Source organism: Stegodyphus dumicola, chromosome 8 (genome assembly GCF_044657685.1).
Source record: "Stegodyphus dumicola isolate Sdum_Otavi_A_Nest chromosome 8, ASM4465768v1".
In the NCBI taxonomy this organism is placed as follows: Eukaryota; Metazoa; Arthropoda; class Arachnida; order Araneae; family Eresidae; genus Stegodyphus; species Stegodyphus dumicola.
Genome location: NC_140775.1, coordinates 17675832 through 17694124, shown reverse-complemented (window position 1 = coordinate 17694124; position 18293 = coordinate 17675832). Strand labels below are relative to the sequence as shown.

The window sequence follows — 18293 nt, the reverse complement described above, 5'->3', positions numbered from 1 at the left end:
ATTTTTGTCCTCCGAGCAAAAAGACTTAGTGAGTGCATATAGTGTTTGTCTATTTTGTAAACTTTAGAGAATGATAGAAATGTATAAGTTCAATAGTTTTGTACTTTTTATTAAACAGCTTATGTAAATGTTTTTAATGTTGATTTTTTTATTTGTTCATAAATTTTTTTATTGCATATAATCTTTAAACTTTGTTACACCATGAATGAAAGTTTTGAACCGGATATTAAAACTGAAAAAATTACTGATACGGTTGATAATCACAAAGAAAATATTAATGAGAATAAGCCAGCTGCTATGTCTCACCAAGAAGCACTAGAATTTGTTGCAGAGGGAATGGCGGATATAATAAAAACAGATCCATTGCTTAAATATTTGCCATCGTCCGCTACTTTAGAAGAACTTAATTCCATGTTAGCTCTGGAGCATGGTCGAGCAATGACTGTAATAGTTCACAGGGCAGATGGGCAGTCTTATTCTGTTGTTGTTGAACAAAAGGCTACGGTGATGGACTTGAAAAAAGCAATACAAAGGCATGTTGAATTGAAATTGGTAAGTAATTGGTAATTTGATAATTTTACTGTCTTTGAGTTTGACAACCAAGCTAAGGGGAAAGTGCAGAATCACCCACTGGTTGGTGCGTTTCTAAGAATTGCACATACTCGGTATCCATGTACACATCGACCTATTTTAACTTGAAAAAAAATCCCAGAATTGCACAAAAATGGCATTATGTACTCCCTTGACTTTATCTATGTACACATTGACCTACTTTCACTTAAAAAGTAAAAGAAAATTGACAAAAATCCAATTCTTATCCTTGTGAAAAGCGCCAAACAAATAAGTGGGCGATTCTGCACTTTACCCACAAGATAGTTTTTTTTAAATCTCAAAATATTGAATTTCATGCATTTTAAGAGGTTTATTTGAATTGTCTATCACACACACACAATACTTTAGAAGAGAGAGATAAAGTTTTCATTAAAACAGTTTTCATTTTCGGTTGATCTTTACAATATGGTAACTGGTAGTTTGGCGACATTTTGGAGGCGATAAAGGTTACTACCTGGGACTTTGGTAATAATGTGAGCAGTACTCAGTTCCGATTACGCATTATTTTGCATGAGGGAAATGAGAGATCATGGGATATGTCATGTGATATTAATGGACGAATTACGGTTCTTTAATCGGAAAAGGGGGGAAATCGGGAAAAAATGTGGAAATTTTGTATTTAGCTTTATTCTGTGTTGTGTGAAACAGTGTTGTGTAATTTTTGGATCCCATGGCCCTAACTAAAGTGATTCGAAATGGGTATTTAGGCATTGTGATAAAGAGAAGTTTGCTTTTTATTTAGCGGAGGAAGTCTGGAGGAAAAATTCGCAGAAAAAATCTTTGAATAATTTTATTGAATGAATTAGAAAAGTGTATCCGCCACGTAATCAAGATTCTGAAGAAGATTAGGTAAGTTAGTATTTTTAATTATTTGAGGATATTATTTTTATGCATTGTTCTAAATGTAAGGTGGAAAGGAATTTGGTATTATTGGGAAAATTGTTATTAGCAATGATTTAGTTTAAAGTAATTAGGATTGTAAGGTAATTTTTATTAATTTAATGTATGTGCTCATTTATATTTTAAGTAGTGTTTTTGAATTTAATTATATTTTAATGAAATGATAGTTATTTTGTGAATTTTATGTTTGTAGGAATTTGGTATACGTTTAAGTTGAAATAAACGTGCATGGAAATAATTTAAATATTTGATACTAAGTATTTGTAATACTTGCGGTATGAATTCGTTAGTGACTTGTATAATGTAATAGATGATTTAGAGGTAAAAGTTTTTGGATATTTTATTTATTTTATATGTGGAAATGTTCATATTTGTAAAGGGTAAATATTTTTTCACGATCAGGTAATTTCATATATGTTCTTTTTACCGGGTTTAAAGATTGAGAAAATTGTCATGTATTTTCGTGAAATTTTTCTAATTTATGAGAAAAAAGCAGTGTACATGGATATAGTGAAGAGTGTGTGCAATGCCATTTTTGTGCAATTCTGGGATGTTTTTTTAAGTAAAAATAAGTCGACGTGTACATGGTTTAGTGATATTTTAATTAAATGATAGTTATTTTGTGAATTTTATGTGTGTAGGTATTTGGTATACGTTTAAGTTGAAATAAACGTGCATGGAAATAATTTAAATATTTGATACTAAGTATTTGTAATACTTGCGGTATGAATTCGTTGGTGACGTGTATAATGTAATAGATGATTTAGAGGTAAAAGTTTTTGTATATTTTATTTATTTTATATGTGGAAATGTTCATATTTGTAAAGGCTAAATACTTTTTCGCGATCAGGTAGTTTCATATATGTTCTTTTTACCGGGTTTAAAGATTGAGAAAATTGTCATGTATTTTCGTGAAATTTTTCTAATTTATGAAAAAAAAGCAGTGTACATGGATATAGTGAAGAGTGTGCGCAATGCCATTTTTGTGCAATTCTGGGATGTTTTTTTAAGTAAAAATAAGTCGGCGTGTACATGGTTTATGTGTATGTGTTATTTTGAAAAACGCGTAAGGTGTATGGTATTGTGCACTTTTTCCCAATTTTGCAGTGAATATTTGTCATGATTAAGCAGTTTTGTTTGATAAAATTTCTAGCATAAGTGTAATTCGGCTAGTAGATTGTTGGAAGAAGTGTTCAGTAGATAAGAAGAAAAGAAACATGTCTTTACTCCGTGAAGACAAAATGGCGGCGGGGAAAAAAAATAGAGGGTTGCTGTAGAGAGTTGGTTGCCAAATTTTCGCCAAAAAATCACCAAGTTACCATAATGTAAAGATCAACCTCATTTTCTATTAGAAATGCAATACTTAAAAGTTAACCTGTTAATTTCCTATGTATTTTATGAAATTCAGACTAGTGCTCTGTGTTATCCTATATTTTATTTCTGCCTTTTATAGGATATATTTTTTGTGTGGTTCTTTACATATTTTCTTCATGTCTGAAATTTCCTGACCTTATGTTGTATTTCAAAATTTTTGTTGCCTTCAAATGTAAAGTTGACTTGATATTATTTTATGAGAATGACAGTCTTTCTTTTCTATCGAATTATGATAAACAGAAGCGTATCAGCTGTTACTGGAGTCATGTCTAATGCAACTGGTACCAGTACATTCTCCACCAAATATAAATTTTTGATTATATTAATTAAAGCTCCCTTAATGTTTTTATTAGCATGTTTTAGTTGAAAAGTTCAATTGTAAGAGAATTTTAAGAAAGAAAAAGGTATAGAATCTTATTAAAAAATTAATTCGGCTAATCTTTAGAATATGGTAACATGTAGTTTGACGACATTTTGGTAAGGCGATAAAGGTTACTAGCTAGGACTTTAGCAATAATCTGAGAAGTACACAGTTTGAATCACAGATTATTTTGTCTCAGAGAAATGAGAGATTATGACACATGTAATGTGACATTTTCCGGAAAACTCCGATCGTGATTTTAGCTAATAAGCACTTAGAAACAATTTCACTGCTAAAGTGCAGAATCGCCCACTTATTTGTTTGGGGCTTTTTACAAGAATAAGAAGAATTAAATTTTTGTCAATTTTATTTGACTTTTTAAGTGAAAATAGGTAGGTCAATGTGTATATAGATAAAGTCAAGAGTGTGCGCAATGCCATTTTTGTGCAATTCTGGAATTTTTTTTAAGTGAAAATAGGTCGACGTGTACATGGATACCATGTATGTGGAATTCTTAAAAACGTGGCAAGCAGTTTGCGATTCTGCACTTTCTCCCAATTTCACACCTAATCTTCGTCATGATTAAGCATTTTTGTTCCATAAAAGTTCTAGCAGATTGTTGGAAAAAATGATGAGTTAAAAAAAAAAAAACATGCCTTTACTTCGTGAAAACAAAATGGCGTCCAGAACTAAAGTAGAAGGTTGCTGTAGCAGTTGAGAGGCAGGAATAAACTTAATCACTGATCAGCACAATGAAATAATACAATGTGATTTACAACACAGTGCAAATTTCACAGTGAAATGACACAGTTCAGTTTTTTGGGGTGAGTGACTTTCTACCCAAGCAATGATTTTAACAACACTTGCTATGGGGTACATAGTCTTTTATTTTATCTATCTTGTTTTGTTTCTTTGCACATGATTTTTAAAGTACCTTTCAATAATTCTATCTTTTGTTTTTTTTTTTTCGGGGGGGGGAGCAGGGCCTAATCCATTTAAATTAAGTATTATCTGAAAAAAATATCCTCTTTCCATCCTAGTCTTTGTATTAAACTTTTACTTTGGTCAACCTACAGCTTCTCACTTTCTTAATGCTACCTTAAAACTTCATATGCTGTTTAATATATTTTGCCAAGATTTATTCAGTTAATCTTCCTGCCATTCCTTTCTTAAACAGAAATGTTATTTTTTATGCTCTCTACATATTAAAAAAATCATCAAATTGTAACATTGAGATACAGCAGACAACCTAGGACTCCATTTTTTGATGACCTTGGAATTATTAGTAGTGGCATTGGAAAAGTTAATAGATATGTGCATAATGCAGATGATTTGCTTTTAAACAAAGGCTTATTTTAAATATAAAGTGAAAAACAGCTAGGAAAAATAAACAAAATGGGTATTAAATCCACCTGTAAAGAAAATAACTGATGGTAAATTTTAATCACTATAGGAAAATATTTCTAGTGTTCAGTGAACAACTGATGAAGAAAACTAGAGTATTGAAGCAAGTTTAAAAATGAAAATGCATTAAATGTATCCATTAAAGAAGTCCATATACACAATACTCATACTATCTTATAAAAATATTGCAACAACAAGATATTAAAGAATGACACAAGAAAACTTTAAATTTTACTTTTGCTTAAAAAAATAATTACAGCAAACTGTTCATCACGTGAAGCCATCAAAATCTGATCCTTCACTTCTGAAATACCTTCTGACTGGTAAGGCCATATACGTCCTTTGTCAGAAAGTTCCAGGACATTGTTTTTATTTCTGAGTTTGCAGTACTAAAAGGGATTAAATGGACATTGTTTTTATTTCTGAGTTTGCAGTACTAAAAGGGATTAAATGGACATTGTTTTTATTTCTGAGTTTGCAGTACTAAAAGGGATTAAATGTTGTTTTTATGTTAACCTGATATGTATTCTTACGGAACTACTCTTATATGCGCCCTCAGGTTGCCAAATTTCTCAGCAAACATTTTTGGTGAGAAACTCCACGCCGTCATATTACTACCTAAATTTTTTGTCTACATTTCGAATTTTAAGCCTAAAATGTCTCCAAAAACATGGTTTTCACACATGCAAAAACCACGTTTTGAAGACACAATTTAAGCTAAAAATACGAAACAAAAAATTTAGATAGCAAAACGCAAAGTTTCTAACCAAAAATATTTGACAAGAATCCATGTACACAGAGATACATTTTAACTTCAAAAAACATTTATGAATTGCACATTCTAGGCAGTGAAGGAATCTACGAACTACGCACACCTCGCTTCAAAAAATTAACATAACAACAATAAATTTCAAAGAATACCATATACACAGCATTCTGTTTAAACTTTAAAAAAAAAAATCTATGAATTGCACAATCTAGACATTGCGTACAAATCAACCAAATAAACTAAATTACAAACAATTCAAAAAAAAAAAAAAAAAAAAAAAAAAACAATAACAACAGAAATTTATAGTAAAAAAAAAATGACCATAACATTATACAAAATAAAAACAGTAAAATAAAATGCACTTACCATAATACATTCCTGAATAAAATTTCGCCAGTCACACAATGTCTCTGAACATGAATTTGCTATATCGCAAAATCATGTTCAGATATTTATATATAACATGATTTTGCTATAGATATATATAACATGATTTTGCTATATCGCATGTCTTTCTGAGATTCAAAATTTCGAAAATAGCAATAAAACTTCCTCCAAAGTTAACATACTACACGAAAACCAAAATCCAAATCTTAAGCTCCACTGACAGCCACATACTTTACCAGCAACTATTTGACTGCAAATCCACACAAGAACTATCAGAAACACCCTTCTTTGTCTGAGTTCTCATAGCAGCTCCGCATTTTGGATTCTGTTTTAAAAATCCCACAGAAATTTCAAAAATACTCTTCAATCTTCATAATCACACCTGTGAACAAAAGACTCGTTAACAACTCCAACATCGTACCTTTTAATACTAAATTTACTTTCCACACAATCTAAAATGCACGATTGAAATCTTCCCACCATGTCTATCATTGCAATATAGGCCATTTCAAAACATGCATGACACGAACCAACGAGCAATTAAACCACTCTAGCAAAAGATTTTTCAACATCAACAGGGTTGCCATACAACACACAATCATGCTAAAAACCCACACAGAACAAATATCGCCACATTTGGTGATATTAGGGCGCATATAAGAGCAGAGCCATTCTTACTTGACACCTTGGCCATGCTTCCACACAAACTTACTAGCTGGCAGGGCTGTGCTTAGCATCACATTGTTCAGATTGTCGCATTTGTTATGGTGACAGAATAGATGCTGAATGTGAGCAAAGAGTGAACATTAAATTCTGTGTTAAGCTTGGGAAAACCGCTAGTGAAACATGGAACATGATTGTGCAGGCAAGGTACCTTTTAATACTAAATTTACTTTCCACACAATCTAAAATGCACGATTGAAATCTTCCCACCATGTCTATCATTGCAATATAGGCCATTTCAAAACATGCATGACACGAACCAACGAGCAATTAAACCACTCTAGCAAAAGATTTTTCAACATCAACAGGGTTGCCATACAACACACAATCATGCTAAAAACCCACACAGAACAAATATCGCCACATTTGGTGATATTAGGGCGCATATAAGAGCAGAGCCATTCTTACTTGACACCTTGGCCATGCTTCCACGCAAACTTACTAGCTGGCAGGGCTGTGCTTAGCATCACATTGTTCGGATTGTCGCATTTGTTATGGTGACAGAATGGATGCTGAATGTGAGCAAAGAGTGAACATTAAATTCTGTGTTAAGGTTGGGAAAACCGCTAGTGAAACATGGAACATAATTGTGCAGGCAAGGTACTTTCAAGAAGTCGTGTTTTCGAGTGGCACAAAAGGTTTCGTGAAGGCAGTGATTCAGTGCAAGACGATCCCAGAGCTGGTTGCTTGTCTATAGTACATACCGATGCAAACGTGGAGCATGTAAGGCAGTTATTGCAAAAAAAAAAAAAAAAAAAAAAAAAAACCGTTGTGTAACTGTGTGTATGATATCAGAAGAACTGAATTTGAATTGTGTGTAATAAGATTTTATACAAAGATTTAGGGAAACAGAAACTTAATGCAAGAACTGTTCCTCATTCACTAACAGATAAACAGAGAGGAAAGATGAAGAATTTCTGCTGATATATTGGATAGAGCCAAACCTAATTCCACATTTGTGTCAAAGATTATTGTGATTTTTTTCTTGCTTCTGTAAGTGAAAAGGTGATTGAAAGGAAAGCTTCATCAAGATTATTGCAGACATCCAATGGGCTTTGAAATGAGCTTGCAAGCATCGCAGTTGAAAACTTTCCTGCTTGTGTGCAAGACCTCCCGAAACATTGGCAGTCGTGGATAGATAGTCAAGAGGGCTACTTTGATAGCAGCATTGATCATTACTTGGTAAATGCAGTTTTCTATTTTTTACAACCTTTGTCCTGGAATTTTTTGAACAATGGATGTATGGCCAAGAAATTAAAGCAATACATTAAAAGCACATAAATCCATGTATAAGATACCAGGGGCATTTTTTTCATTAAAATAAAGAAAATAGCTCTTTTTCATGTCAGTTTTGGAAAATTTGGACTTTCTTAGCGAAACCCCATGCTGATCAGAAGGTTAAAGAGGTTTAGCAAATCCTGATCTAAACAGTTCATGTGTGCCAGATCGTCACATTCATCCTCTCGTTTTAGAGTCTCTTTATCTGATGTACAATTTTAGCTTCTCTAAATCCTGATATTATTTATGATATTTTTATCAGTTTCCATGCACTACCTAGCCATTTTGGGTAATTATACATTAATGTAACCACCTTAGTAGAAATCGCTAAATTTTCAGTATTGTCAAACTCTGGCAGCCATGCATATAACCATTTTTCCACAAATCGTACTCAGTCCTTCAGTCAAGATATGCCATCATTTTTGTATGCATTCTTTTTTGTTGTATTCCAAATTCCACTGGTTTTTATGAACAAATTATGATATTTTTTTATCTATAACTGTTTTAAGTTTTAAAATACGAGTTTGTGGAATTTGCCAGCAATGGAAGAAACTGCAATGAAATTTATGAAGGAATACAGAATTTTGCTGAAACGTTTCTAAAAGGAACATTTTTTTTTTTTTTCTTCCCCTTTCTTTTTGAAGTAAAACAAATCAATGTGGGCTTTATGAAAAGAATAGTGGAAAAAAAATTACAGAAATATATGAAGAATGTTAATTTTCTTAATCTATCATATAATCCTTCTTTAATAATTAGAATTTGTGCATTAAATTGCAAAAGTATGTTTTCTTTTCATATGTTGATATTGTTTACCAACTTAAAATAAATATCAATAGCTTGGGAATCTTTCTAAAAAGAGGCACAAAAACCACCTATTTGCACTCAATAAGTGACTTTTATCCTTTCGTCTGTAAAAAATCACCAAATTATGTCAAGGCGGTTACATTAATGTATAAAGACCCATTTTGCAACTTCATAACCTGCTATATACATTTTGCTGCTTTTGCTATATGTGTGCAATCCTTTATGCATCTATCATGCTCACACTTTTGAACTTTCAGGATTTATTAACTAACAAATCTAATGATTGTAAAATTTTTATCAAGCAAACAAGAATTATTGCTGTTTTTGATAACTTATTATTATTTCTGGTGTTCACTGAATCAAGTAAATGAGAATGCATGGAATCCATTATCAACACTCCTTTTGGTTGGATTAAAGGTCCCTTATGACACTGCCAAACGTTTTGTACCATTCATGCTGTTCCACACATCCATCCATTCTCATTTGCACAAAATAATTATATTATCAGGAAAATCTCCCTTTGGAATAGTTTTCCTTTTAAAAATTATCATTGGCTTTAGCTTGTTTCTGTGGCACAAGTTAACACATATGTAAATGTTCTTTCATGCCCTGTCATAAAAAAGCGATTGAAGCAATTGGGCCCAATCGGGCCCCGCATTACCATCAAAATGAACAAAACAAATTTCAAAATTTAAAGCAAATTGCTTTTGACGATAATGGATAAATTACCATTACCATTTCCAAACTTGTTTATTGCTCTCCGAATATTCTTAAGAATTCCAGTAAGCGTTGCTTCTGGAGAGAGATCATTTTCCAGGCTAAAATTAATAAAAAAACTATCTGAGATCGACAATGAATCAGAATAGATTAAATAGTTTAGCAGTTATGTTGATTGAAAGTGAAGACGCAAGGAAATTAGATTTTCAAACAATTTTAGAAGAATTTACAGAACAAAAACTTAGAAATATGTAAATTCATGTATTCATATTCGGTGATGTAAATTTATATTCAATAAATGATTTTGTATTTTGAACATTTTTATTTTTTAATTTATGTAGAAGTTTACCTGTCTGATGATCCATGACATTTGATACATATAGTATTCGGAAACTAAGTACCGTTTCATTCTAGCACTGTCGCAGTGCTGTGGTAGGCGTTTTGCGCATGCGCACTAGTCTTTCTTGTTCACTGACTTTCAATTGTCGCCCTTTTGGTTGCTCTATGTTGTGTTTTCAGTTTGCTGTGCACATTCAAAATGTTTAAGACAATTAGTTCTCCCGCTGACTGTGAGATTCTTGCCGTGATTAAATTTTTGAACGCAAGGAATGTTAAACCGGCCGAAATTTATCGTCAAATGACAGAAGTTTACGGTGAATGGAATGGTGAGAAAGTGGGTAAGAATGTTTAATGCAGGTCGAACAAATGTCCACGCCGAGGCTCGGAGTGGTCGGCCTTCTGTTGTCACCGATGATTTGGTAAGGAAAGTTGATGAAGCAATTCATGAGAACAGACGCTTCACAATGACAACTCTTTCAGAGGCATTTCCACAAATTTCACGTACTGTTTTGTATTCGAAATTGTGTCTGACCGCTTGAATTATCGCAAACTGTGTTCCCGATGGGTTCCAAAAATGCTCACTGATGTTCACAAAACAAAGCGACTTGGTAGTGCCCTGACATTTCTCACGCGGTACAGTGATGAGGGAGAAAACTTTTTAAACCAAATTGTGACAGATGATGAAACTTGGGTGTGTCATTTCACACCAGAATCGAAACAACAATCGATGGGGTGGAGACACACTCATTTTCCGAAAAAACAAAGGTTCAAAGTGACAATGTCATCACAAAAAATCATGTGCACTGTCTTCTGGGATAGGAAAGGCATTTTGCTTACTGAATTTCTTCCCAGAGGTGAAGCCATTAATGCGGCACGATATTGTGAGACTTTAACAAAACTAAGGCGTGCCATTCAAAACAGACGAAGAGGAATGCTCAGTAAACGAATTGTGTTGCTCCATGATAATGCTTGGCCCCATACTGCTGGTGTCACTCAATCGTTAATTCGACAGTTTCATTGGGAGCAGTTTGATCACCCGTCGTACAGCCCAGACTTGACGCCGTCCGACTATCACTTGTTCCTGCACATGAAGCGCGAGCTTGGTGACAAGCGCTTTGGATCTGACGATGACACGAAAAATGCTGTGGAGTCGTGGTTATCAAAACTGGCGGGAAGTTTCTTTGACGATGATATACAAAAACTGGTCACCTGCTATGACAAGTATTTGATCATTGGTGGAAACTATGTTGAAAAATAGTTTAATACATGTATTTTCATGTAAAAATAAAAATGGATTTGAAAAAATTGTTTTACTTTTTTTTTTTTTTTTTCAAAACGGTACTTAGTTTCTGAATATGCCTCGTGTATATATATATACTGAATTTGAATTTTATTTAAATATTTAATATATATGGAGAAGGCCCCGCACCTATTCGATCTGGGCCTGCACGGATGCAATTTTTGCTCCAGTTTCATCAACAGAAGCTAATGGTATTTTATCCAATATTTATTTTCTGCGATAGAAGATTTTTTTTTATGAATAATATCTGTCACATATTTTAGAAGAGATGCTTTTAATCCTGCCTGTCCATTAGTAATTGTTGCCGGACTGTTGTTTTGGTATGCATAGAATTTTTTTTTCTTTTTCTTTGTATAAATCTGCTGCATTAGCATGGCCTTCCTTTGAAGTAATTTATGTTCATTTGCTGTGCCATACATTTAAACGTAATATTTTTAGTTGAAATTGCTATTCCCTTTCCTCGTTGCTCCTTAATCCACTTTGCAAGATCTTCTCTAGATTTGAGGATCTTATAGTACTACTTCTTTTACTCTTTTCTCTACTTCTGTTTCTAATTTATTCAGCAAGGGAAATTGTCCAGAGCTTGAAACTAGCTGTATGACTTCTATGGTATTTAAGTGCCAATTAAAAGAAAAAAAAAAAAAACATATCCTTCTTACTTAATAACTATCCCATAAGTATTTATACTGAAGTTGATGGGATCTGTAGCTGGTAAAATGTCCTAAAGAATCAATTTGTGCTGAAGGGGGAGAAAGGAGAAATATGTTGGAGTTTGTTCTTGCAATGTAGGTGGAGTCATGTCCTCGTTTAAAATGAACCACAGTATATTTAGAATAGGAAGGAGAGGGAAAGGGAGATGATGGACCCTAAAAGATTTATCAAGGGACACTGATGTGAATGCTGATTTGAATGAGGGAAGGAGGTAATTTTGTTTAAGCTGAATAAAGTACATAGGACCATTGAAGTGAAAGATTATAAACAGAATTAAAATTCACAGAAAGCAACTGGGTAGTCTTCTTTGTGAGGTAGCAACAAGGTAATTTAAGCCATTTATGATAAGGATCTTTCACAATTTTTTTTTTTTTTTTTTTTTTTTTTTTTAAAGTGTATATAAGTGCGGCATCAGTAGAAATGCCACATCAATTGAAAGTTAAGACACGTAAACACTGTGGCATTTCTTCCAGAAATTACAGTAACTGCTATTGCTGTTACATTTTTTGAGAATGAAGTGATTGAAATTTGGAACATACCTTCTACAGAATAACAAGCAGTGGGCTATTTTCAAAGGTATGGGATCGTACTATGAAAAAAGTGTCTATTAATCAACATGATACATTCAGCTGAATATGGCTGATGAAACAGTAATAGATTAGAACAATTCCTTGCAGAAAGTTGGTACTGTACATTCTAAACAGAGCTTCCAGTAAAATGAGAGGATTTAACAAAATAGTAGAAATTGATAAAAGCTTTTTTTACAAAGTGCAAAAATGAAAAGGTTGAATACTGATTGTTTATTAAATAAAGATAATTTTGCAGGAAGAACTGGGGGTAGTTTGGCGAGATCTATGCTAACTTTTATGGTATGATGGTATCCAGCTTTCATAGCTGACAGGATAATTCATATGTACTTAAAAAATAAAATACAAATTGTTTGACTTCTGCAGGACAAAAATTGATTGAGGTATTTGGTACTATATTTGTGGATTAAATTTAGGAGCTGTACACGAATTGAAGAGTGCAATTTTACCTAACTAACAATAAAATACCAGTTTAGGAAAAAAATATGATGTTAAGAGATTGACAAGCATTTGTATATTTTGAAGTGTATTTATGAACATAAATCTTTTCAAAATGGAGATGTTATTTACATAATTTATGTTCTAGAAAACGCTGCTAGGTTTCAGTATTGACAATATTCAGCATACATCCAACTTGTAATATTCTTCTCGTAATATTACAAGTCTTATTCAACATTGTCAAAATTATTTTCTTCTGAAGATGAATTTATGACTAATTACCATAAAAATTTATAGCATTTTATTCAAAATCTGTATTGTTCATAATTTTAAATGTGTAAATTTGCTTTGGTTACTTCTGAGTGACATGTTGAATATGGAAGATTTGTTACTTGAGAGTGTTGTTGATATGATTTACATGGTAATGTCAGTAATTGGCCTTTCATATCCTGCATTGTCTCCTCACTCACACATGTTCCTACCTCAATGTGGGCCCACCAGCGGCCGAGCGGTAAAATCGCTGAACACTGGTAGTTCGGTCCGAGGTTCGAATCCCGCGAACGGGCTGGCTGCATGGGCGTTTTCGTGGTTTTCCCCATGTGTAACGTGTATACGAGCCAGTTTCCCTTAGAAAGTCCTCCACGAAAGGCATCCCTCCCCTTAGGCAGATAGCCCTCATGTGCTTTGCCATAATTAAATACACCAACACCAACCTACCTCAATGTAGCATTGTTAAGCTTCTCATAGCTTATTCCAGCTGTCTTAATAATTGTGCATATCTCTCACTAAATGACAGTGGACACTTATAAACAAGACCAATGCTTTTTTTATTCAAGCCATCATACATGACGCATTGCATTTTTTAAAAGCGTTAACATTTGGACTGCAGCTATGCTACAAGGTCGTTAGATGAACCCACATTTATTGTGATGGACTTGTTGTACAGTGTTTGAAGTATAGGGAAATAATTCTTTTCAAGTAGTTTTGTTAACTCTTAATTGTAGAGGTGAAAGTGTAGATGTCGTGTAATACTTTGTTTTATTTGAATCCAACAAGTATATGAGAGCTACCTACCAAAAAAAGAAAAGTCTTTGTAAAGGATTTTTTTAATAATTTGTTGTATTTGAATCTGACATGTATATGAGAGCTACCTACTAAAAAAAAGTCTTTGTAAAGGATTTTTTCTGGCTCAGATTTACATTAGAAAAAGGAACATCCATGTAGTCAACCCCTTCAGTAGAACTCAGTTGGGATAAAATAACACTTATTCTAAAATGTTAGTAAGAAATAAAAAATAAAATGATTAAATTAAAAAAAATGATAATTGCCTTTTTCTGATAATGAAAGTAAATAAAGATAACGTGCTTTATTGATTATCATCAGCATGCTTTCATATTTCTGATCTTTTATTTGCAGTGAACAGAGTTTTATTGTTACCTAAAAATATTATTTGTTTGAGGTGTAAAAAGGGGGTCTAAATTTGGTCATTGAGGTGGGTCAAAATTCATTCAGTAGGAGATATTAAATGTTATCTGCCAAGAAATTTGCTAGTTCTTTCTTTCTCAAGCACCTCGTTGTTCAAATGACAGATTTATATTACATTCAGATTTCTGAATATCTGCACAATGTAATTAGAAACAGCTTGACTCCAGTACTTCAATCATTAATGAAGTTCCATGGGTTCAGAAGTTGTACTGACTAAATGGGGCATCCTTAGTTTGGCGGAATTGCCATATGTGATAATTTATTACATTTTCTGGTTCAGCATTATGAAATCATTTTACACCCAGTTAATGGTAAGAGCCAGTTATGAGAAAGGCATTTAATAAATTAATATCTTTTTTCTTATAGAAATTCTGTAGTTTTTTCCTCATTATTAGCTAGTAAGTGATATAAAATATGCTATATTTAAACATAGTTTTTTATTTTTACTGTTCGTTATTTTTTATTAAAAATTAGGAGATTGAAATCTGTTGCTCTGCAAAATTTTAAATTTGATGCTAAAAAATTAAGTGTTAAATTACAAAAATTTGGTTTCTCTAGCAATTTTTACTCCTTCTGTTGATTTACTGATTCATATGTGTTTGAATTGTGAAATTGCCAAATAACAGAAATTTTAGTCATTCATAATATAGCCAGATTTATCCAATTTATGTAAATTTCATTATCCATAAAAATCATAGAAACTTAAAAACCTGTGTAAAACTAGATGATTTGAATAATAAAGCTAATATATTACCGATATATATTTAATATACATCCATAAAGGTCAAAAGAACAAATCTGTTGAATTCGTTAGCATGTCAAACTGCTATTTCAGCACTGGTTTTTAACATTTTAAGTAATTTAAGTATTTATGATGAATATTTGATTTCAAAACAATTTTATTGTATGTCTATAATTAGTTTGTGAAATCTAATACTACTGTTTGAAAGTGCTTTTTTTAGTTTTATTAGCTGAATAATTTGTAAGCTGAATACTAATATTAGATTTAATTTTCATATGCTTCTGTATGTACATTAATAAATATTTCTTAATTTTCCTTGCTTCATTTTTCTAATATATTGTTAAGTCATCATCGAGATTATATATATTGAGGATGGCTAACCTATCAATTGCTATACACTTTTACAAATTTGCCATTCCCTAATAGATTACATAGCTGTCAACTCTTTCGGTTTGGAAGGCTCAGTTTTTCATTGCATTTCTGGGTAGTTCACCAAGTCTCAATTTTTAACCTTTACGGAGGAAAATGTTTCCCAGCAGCAAATGAAATTTATTGAAACTTAAAATGTACTAATTCCGTTCCCACCCTTAATGATTTTTAATATAATTTTTCTCATTAAATGTTAATTTGAATTGCCTTAATTTATTTTAGATATTTGTAGAATTTTGTATGAAGATTAAGGCAATGTTTGGTCTGTTAATATTCGTACTTAATTTTGTTTTACACTGATATATGGTACAAAGTTTATCCACACAATAGTAAGTACGTTAATTATGAATTTTTATTTTCAATGTCTTAAAAGTGCTTTGATTAATAAAAACTTTCATGTCCCACTCAGATTAAAAGATGTCCACTCTTCTTCCACTTCTTCCCACTCGTCTCAGATTAAATGTGAAAGAAAATTACAAAGTGAAATCAGAGAAAAAGTATACCATTTAAAGAATTTAACTAAATATGAATGTATTTTACATCAGAATCAGATTATAAATAGTGCCCTAAATCATGCCTCATTTAATTTAAGCTAGTTTGGAAAATTTTTAAAATAGCGTTGCTGTTGAGCGCGAAAACCTAGCAGCTATGTCATTGTAAAATTGTTCTTTTATATTTTTTCATGCATTAGATTGACATATTGTTCATAAAAACAAAGTAACTGGTGTTCATGAAAATTTGAGCAGCCCTATCTTTTATTATACAGTATGTGCATAAAGGAATATCCCAGTTATGAATTTGAATAGTATCAGCTGTAAGCATTGTAAAGTGTTGGTTCAAGGTCACAATTAAAGAGAGCTCAAACATTTTTAGATGAGAGCATGTGCAAGTATTATTTATTTATTTATTTATTTTGTTGTTTTCTCGCTTTACAGCACAGCGTAAGCAAACGGCTACTCCTGAGCGTAAAGCGTTTTGTGTTATGTAATTTGCTAAAAGTCAAAATGTAATTTCTGTTAAACATGCGTTTCATTGAAAGTTTAATTTAAATCTCCCATGTGGCAAAAACATCCGCTGATGGTGCAGGCAATTCGAAACGACCGGATGTGCTGGTAAAGGAGAAAGCACAGGACGACCAAACGTGTTTGTAGAGAAGGTTCAGCATGTCAGAGCATCTTATCTTCGTAGTCCTAAGAAATCTGTTCGAAAATCAAGTCTTAAACTTCAGTTGCCAAAGATGACAGTTTGGAAGGTTTTAAGAGAACGTTTACACATACATCCATACCGCTTACAATTGGTATACAATTTAAAGCCAGATGAGTTATCTGTACGTTTTAACTTTGCGAGTGAAGTGTTTGAGCGGGAAGACAACTTTCTTGATCATGTGTTCAGTGATGAGTCACTGAAATAATAATAAATATTTTTCACCTGAGTGAGAGGGAAAGTATCCATAATGTTTATATCTGGTGTGTTTGGGGGGGGGGAGCAGAGTGTTGTCATGAACTTGTAGAACACCAAAGAGATTCCCCCAAATTAAACCTTTTCTTCGCTGTGTCCGGAAGTCACAAGTGTACGGACCATTTTGTTTAGCTGAAGCTACCGTAAAAGGGGTGGCTTATCTGCTTATATTACAAGAATGACACTTTCCCCGATTAATTGAGGGTGAATCTGTAAACTTTATTTGGCAACAAGATGGAACCTCTTTCCATAGGAATCTCTTTGTACGAGAATGGTTGAACGTCGAAATCCCTGACCGTTAGATTTTCTTTCTCGTTCTCCTGACCTAATGCCATGCAATTTTTTCCTTTGGGGCTTTATGAAACATCGTGCCTACGTTCTGTCGCAACCTAATGAATTGCCAGAGTTGAAATAAAGAATAATGAAGAGGCTTTTGTTTGCATCATTCCAGACTTATCAACCAAAGCGTGGGAAGAATTGGACTAAAGGATGGAAGTATGCCGTATAACTAAAGGTACACGTATTAGACATTTGTAAAAAAAAACTAGGTTACTTTCTTTACCTTCAGTTTGGTGTATGATTATGATTTCTTTACCTTCAGATTGGTGTATGATATGTTTGGTGTATAGTAAATAGTTTAAATTAAACTGTTATAATATAACATTGGAACTTGGACATTCTTTTATGGGACACACTGTATAAATTCATATTTGTAAATATATGCTTGTTACTAACTAGTCATAGATGATGAAGAAATCTATGATGATTTAAAAATTTTTTTCATAATTAAAATTTTCAGAAACGAGAAGGTTGTGGAAGGACCTTAAGTTGGAGGTATGTCTGGAAAACCTATTGGCTTTACCATGAAGGTGAAAAACTGACTCAAGATGACAAACCACTCAAAGACTATCAGATTAAGAATAATTCCGAATTATCATTTGTAAAAAGATTAAGAAATAAATAATTTTTACATATTTGTTTGCCACTTGTTTGTTACTTTTACGTGTTGTTGGTAATTATATTGCATCGATCTGAGTGTAAGATGGTTTTTCTTTAAAAATTAAATATATTAGAAAATGTATTTATTAAGGCAATTTATTATTGAACTCTTAAATTTTATGTTCAAGTCTTAGTTTTACCATCCAAGGAGGTATTAAGACCATATTTCTCTCTTGCTTATAACATGAAGCTATATTTACTTCCTTTTTCTTCAAAACAGAGCTTGTAAGTTTCGACCTGAGTGATTAAAACTGGTGCAGCAGAAAACGTATTTCCACTTTTATGACCTAACATAAAAGTGAAAGTAACTGCCATTCCACTTTTATATTAAAAACATAGCAGTGGAACTAATTATCAGAAACTTCTAAATTTTACTGTAAACAAAAAATTTACAATAACTAGTACGAAACCCCCAAAATTTTTATATTAAAAATTTACTGTAATGCCGAGAAATATATTAAAGTTCAGCCATAACA

General features: G+C 32.5%; 1 protein-coding gene across 1 annotated transcript; it reads left to right on the top strand.

Annotated features, from left to right (window-relative positions):
* Positions 1-45: 45 nt before the first annotated feature.
* Positions 46-17792, top strand: LOC118186769 (U11/U12 small nuclear ribonucleoprotein 25 kDa protein-like). The gene is made up of 2 exons (XM_035356917.2): positions 46-552; positions 17618-17792. Exons 1-2 carry the CDS (start codon positions 202-204, stop codon positions 17780-17782), a joined length of 516 nt encoding a protein of 171 aa, XP_035212808.1. The 5' UTR covers positions 46-201; the 3' UTR covers positions 17783-17792.
* Positions 17793-18293: the final 501 nt, after the last annotated feature.

Coding starts and splice junctions, on each gene's coding strand:
- LOC118186769 (XM_035356917.2), top strand. CDS start 202: ATGAATGAAAGTTTTGAACCGGATATTAAAACTGAAAAAATTACTGAT. Junction 553..17,617: donor GGCATGTTGAATTGAAATTG/GTAAGTAATTGG, acceptor TAAAATTTTCAG/AAACGAGAAGGTTGTGGAAG.